Below are 5,368 nucleotides of genomic sequence, written 5' to 3'. Positions count from 1 at the left end.
CCGGGCAGCACAGTGAGAGGGGGCCGGGTGGGGCAGCCCTCCCCATGCCAGGCCGCTCCGTGCGTGCCCCCGGCCGTCCAGCTCCAGAGCCCCGTGTCCCGTCAGTGCCACTGCCCACAGGGCGCCACCTCGCCCGCAGCATGCCCCCTCATGCCAGTCGCTGCCGTGTGTGGTGTCGCGCCCTCTCCCCCGGGGCTGGGTCAGCGGGCCCTCCACTCCCATCTACTCACCCCCCCGGGGCGTTTCTTTGCCGATTTTTGAATGTGATTTTAAAGAGTGAAAAATGATATACGCGTTTTTATAAAAAATGGTGCCTGACTCCTTGGCTGTGTCAGACTTTTTTGTGCCCGATGGTCATTTTCAGTCTCCACGGGGCTGGGGCCTGAGGAGAGAGGGTCTTGGTGGTGCCAGATGCCCTCCACCTCCACAGCGGGCATCCACAGCCAGCCCAGGCCCAAGCACCCCAGGGCGGGGAGGGGCCCCCACTCCGCCCCTCCTACCCTTCGGTAGCAGAAGGGGTCTTCCGCCCGCTGCCAGGGAAGCAGGAGAAGGTGCCTGCCGTTTGGTGCTTGGTGTCATGTTTGGACTGACTGAGCCCACCTGGCCCTCCAGGACCCATGCTGAGGACACCCGTGTGGACAGATGAGCACCTCTGCCCTTGGGGCCACACCCTTGGGGGCACAGTCTCTGGCCTTAGCCTTCTCTGGCTTTGGTCTTACCTCTGGCCTTGCTGTGCAGCCTCCAGTAGAGGTCCCTGAAGCCTGAGCCTGAGGGATACCCCAGCACCAGGCCTCATGTACCCAGAGGCTCTGTTCAACTTTCTTTTCCCCAAGTCCCTGCCGTCCGGGCCCCCATGGGTGATGTCGCTGCTGCCCGCTCCGTGCAAGACTCTGCTGGCAAGGACTCAGCTCCACGGAGTCTCTGAGGAAATGGCTTTTGAGCTGGGCCTCCAGCATTGGGGTGGAGGAGGTGGGGATGCATTTCCGACGCAGGGAAGGGCCCTGCAGTCAGGAGTGGCTCAGGTTGGCAGGAGCACTGTGGGAAGGAGCCAGGCCTGGGAGGCCCTGAATGCAGGCTGAACCCACCCCAGAGCCCAGGGGCACTTCGTGACTGCACGACGAAGATGGCAATGGAGATGCAGCCTGGACCTGGATAGGCTCTGCGGAGCCCTTGAAGGCTCTGGACGGGGGCTGCGTGATGAGAGCTGGCTGTGGAACAAGTTGCTTGGTGCCGCGTGCAGGACGCGTGGAAGGACGTGAAGGACAGGAGGCAGGGAGACGGGCGAAGGGCCACTGATCCTGTCCAGGGAAGAGATGTCATAATGATGGTGGTGGTAAAGGAAGAGATGCAAAGGGGTCAGATGGGAAGAACGTGGCCCAGTGGGAATGGGCGGGACCTGGGGACGAGACAGAAGTGGGAGTCCAAAGTGGCACAGCAGGAGGCCCGTGCTATCACTCAGAGTCACGACAGCCAGGGAGCAGAGCTGGCCGGAAGGGAAGAGGGTGAATGTGGCTGCATCTGGTTTGGAACCTGCTGATGGATTGTGTGGGACATCAGGCACAGAGGTGTCCCAGAGGGAGCTGAAATGTGGTCCTGGAGGTGGCATCAGGGTGACAGTGGGAACAGGCTTTCAGCTGGGAGAAGCCAGACTGGGAGTCGGGGAGGGACAACAGCGGCCCCGGGGAAGAGTTGAGAAGACAGTGGAATTAGGAGTCAAGGGCTGCGGGGGGAGTTGTGTCCAAGGCCGCAGAAATCAGGAGAGGCTGGGGCCTGAGACAGTTCCGTTAGATTTGGGGTGAAGAGGGCTTGGAGACAGGGTAGCCTCTTTTAAGGAAGATGGAGGCTAGAGAAGCCTGCAGCAGTGGCAGCCGGCAGGGACCGATTTTAGAGTTCTGGACATTCAGAGGCCTCTAAGCTGTCCTAGACCCAAGGACATTACAATGACCTGATGACACCACAGCGTAGGGTAGCGAAGTGATCCCAGAGAGCACAGGAGCCACCTGGCCACAGTGAGAGGGCGGGGTGAAAATGGCAACTAGGACCTCCCAGCCCAGAGACGCAGCTCAAACATCTACATCAAACTATCTGGTCATTTTTAAATAGGGAGACTGAAACCAGAAGGTCAGCCTTGGCCAAGCCTGGCCACTGCCTCACCAAAACCCGGGCTAAGGCCAGAGTAAGGACACCAGAGCTCAACCAATGGAGGCGGCCTGCAGCCTGGTTCCGGTGTGGGTGGAGGGGCCGCGGCCCTGATTTCGAAACTCTCCTTCCTCTCCTGACACTGGCAGCAAAGTGCAGCCTCTGCAAAAGGGATGTACGCGGTGGATGAAAGCAGCCACTCACGGTGAACAGCCCTCCAGAAGATCTAGAGCTGGCCAGGCCTGCTCCCCCACCCCCCCGTACCCCCATTCCTGACTCCAGTGCACCCCCCACCCCAGGGCAAGGTCCAGCCTGTGGTGTGCCACCAGCATACACTGGCCCAGGTCCCTGAGAAAGGTGCTCAGGCTAAGCTGGTCAGCATTTAGGGGCATCTCAAGAGGTGATGGGGAGGCAAGCCCGCACCGCGCATCCCACCCGCACACACAGGCCTGGTCGGTAACCGCGGGGTCTGGGGTAAGAACATGGGGTCACAGGCAAGGAACTGCCGGAGAAACGCGCGTACCCCAAGAGCCACCGGCCCGCGGCCCGCTGAGCACGCACGCGCACACCCGCTCTCACGTCCCGGGGACCCCGGCCCCGCCCCTCGCCGAACCGCCCAGTCTCCGGACTCCCTCCTTCCCCTTCCGGACCCGCCAGGATGGGTCTGCGCCGTGTCTGAAACGCCCCCTGCCGAGCGCTGGCGGAGCTGCATCCAGGCCCCGCCCTCCGGAACGCCCTCCGCAGACCCTTCCCGGCTGAGACCCGGGCTGAGGCGCAGGTCCTGGCTTCTGCCCTGGCGCACGTGGTCACCAGGGCTGCTGGGCAGCACCCCTCGCCTGCCCCCGGCGAGCGCCGGCCGGGCTGAAGTTTCTGTGGCTGCGAAGCAAGGGCGCGCCAGGCCCGACGCCCCGCCCCGCCTCGGCGCAGCCCCGCCCGCCGAACCCGCCCTCCCCTCTGCCTGCGCCGCCGCCGCTGCCGCCACTGCCGCGGGGGCGCGGGGGCTGTTGTGGCCTCTCCCGTTGCGGAGCACAGGCTCTGGACGCTCAGGCTCAGCGGCCATGGCTCACGGGCCCAGCAGCTCTACGGCATGTGGGATCTTCCCGGACCGGGGCACGAACCCGTGTCCCCTGCATCGGCAGGGGGGGGGGGGGGCGCCGGCCCCCCCCCGCCGCGCCCGCCGGCTCGCCCGGGATGAGGCGCTGAGGCCCAGCATGGCAGGCCCGGGCCCCACCTTCCCGCTGCATCGGCTAGTCTGGGCGAACCGGCACCGCGAACTGGAGGCCGCGCTGCACAGCCGCCAGGTGAGGCCCATCGGGCGTCCGGGCCGTCCTCCTGGTCCCCCACCCAAATCTGTGGTCTGCATCGGGAGGCCGCCTGCCCGGCTCCCTCTTCCCGGCCCAGAAGAGAGGTCACCTGCCCCTCGAGCTTGGGCTTCTGGCCTCGGCTCCCAGCGCTGGGCCTTGCCCTGTCGGTCTCCCCACTTCACACTGCATCCAGCCTCCGAACTCGCGCCGCACCACCCCTAAGCCAGGCTGAGAAAAGCAGCCCGGTACTGGTCCCCAAGTCAGTCCAAACTCTTGACATCGGCAGCTGTACCGCTAGCAGACCAGGCGCTCCCCCCACCCCACCCCCGCCCCTGCGCACCACCACCACCAGGCCCCCAGCTCTGTCCCCCGCAGAGGGCAGGAGAGGTGGGCAGGCCTTTCCCACCTACCCTCTCTCCTCCTTTGCCAGGACACTCAGGCCACCCTTTGCCATTTCCACCACCTGTGTGCTGTCCTTATTTCCTGCAGTGACTCCCAACCCTGTTCATCCCAGTGGCCTTCTTGCCTTGGCCTCTCCTTACTTGCCCTGTGCTGAGTGTCTCATCTCCCCCAGCACGACATCGAACAGGAAGACCCCCGGGGGCGCACCCCCCTGGAGCTGGCCGTGTCCCTGGGGAACCTGGAGTCCGTGAGAGTCCTCCTTCGACACAATGCCAACGTGGGCAAAGAGAGCTGCCAGGGCTGGGCAGGTACTGCAGAGGGCAAAGGGGCTGCCCTGAGGCTGGCAACGGCGGGTGGTGGTGTGTGGGAGTGAATGGCCAGGCCTGGAGCCATCTAGAGAGCTCCCCTCAGCAGCCCAGTGCCCCCAGTCCTGCAGGAGGCAGTCAGCACTGGGGACCCTGAGATGGTGCAGCTGGTACTCCAGTATCGGGACTACCAGAGGGCCACGCAGAGGCTGGCTGGCATTCCGGAATTGCTCAACAAACTCCGCCAGGTACAGCAGGACGTAGAGGTGTGGCCAGTAACGGGGGGTGTGGGGCGCCATGGAGGGGACCGTGACAGACTATGTGGGGTAACCCTGCCGGGCCTGGCCTTGGAAGGGCACCCAGCCTGTGCAGCATGCTTTCCTGACACTGTCAGTGAGGTCCCTTTCTCTTGACCCCAGCCCAGGGTCATGTAGGAAAGAGAGGCAACCAGGCCCACATGGATGAGGCTTTTCTCCCTGTGGAGAGAAATCCTTTTGCCAGCGTAGAGGGTCCCCTAGTGCTAGAAATCTCAACAGAGCTTTAGATCATGGGTCTCCTGGTTAATGCAGGTTTACTGAAAGGAGGATTTCATCCAACTTAGTGGACGTGGCCTGGACTCCTGTCCACCCTTCTCAAAGCACACAGTGGGTGGGCAGGGGGTCCCCCACTGGGAGAGCACACTACCTTGTGCCCTCCATCCCAGGGGCAGGGCCCCAGGGGGTCACTATGCCCCCTTTGCAGATGAGGACTCTGGGATCCAGAGGGGGCAGAAGCTCCCCCAGGGACCCCCAGTGGGCTAGTGGCCAGGTTGAGCCTGGCCCCAGGCTTGCCGATGCTTATAGCCTGATGATTTGCAGACCTTTCAGGCCCCACTTGGCCCACCCACCCTTTACTGGGTGGGGTTTGGCTGGGTTGGGGGCAAAGCTGGACCACGGCGGCACATCGCATCTCACTGAGGGAATTCCCTGGTTGGCACTCCGTGCTTTCACTGTGGGGGGCTGGGTTTGATCCCTGGTTAGGGAAGGGCTGGGCTCCCAGAAGGGGGCCTGTGGACAAGGGGCTTCCCAGGCCCGCTGGGCCCTGCTGCAGGCAGGGCCCTGATCGGTGCTCTGGTCTATCTCAGGCCCCCGATTTCTACGTGGAGATGAAGTGGGAGTTCACCAGCTGGGGTGAGTGGGGACCTCTTGGCTCTCAGGGGCCTGGGCTGGGGCCGTAGGG

At 64.0% G+C, this 5,368-nt stretch overlaps 1 protein-coding gene across 1 annotated transcript in view; it reads left to right on the top strand.

The window, feature by feature from the left end:
• Positions 1–3,278: 3,278 nt before the first annotated feature.
• Positions 3,279–5,368, top strand: part of ANKRD13D (ankyrin repeat domain 13D) — a 12,958-nt gene continuing 10,868 nt past the window's right edge. The window contains exons 1-4 of the mRNA XM_007450441.1: positions 3,279–3,440; positions 4,018–4,153; positions 4,274–4,398; positions 5,274–5,319. Coding sequence (XP_007450503.1) covers positions 3,351–3,440; positions 4,018–4,153; positions 4,274–4,398; positions 5,274–5,319 — 397 coding nt within the window. The 5' untranslated portion in view covers positions 3,279–3,350. The remainder of the gene's footprint in view (positions 3,441–4,017; positions 4,154–4,273; positions 4,399–5,273; positions 5,320–5,368) is intronic.

The sequence above is a fragment of the Lipotes vexillifer genome, unplaced genomic scaffold (assembly GCF_000442215.2).
Source record: "Lipotes vexillifer unplaced genomic scaffold, Lipotes_vexillifer_v1.1 scaffold1477, whole genome shotgun sequence".
Lineage (NCBI taxonomy): Eukaryota > Metazoa > Chordata > Mammalia > Artiodactyla > Lipotidae > Lipotes > Lipotes vexillifer.
The sequence above is the reverse complement of the archived record's forward strand: the minus strand, read 5'-3'. Positions and strand labels throughout refer to the sequence as shown.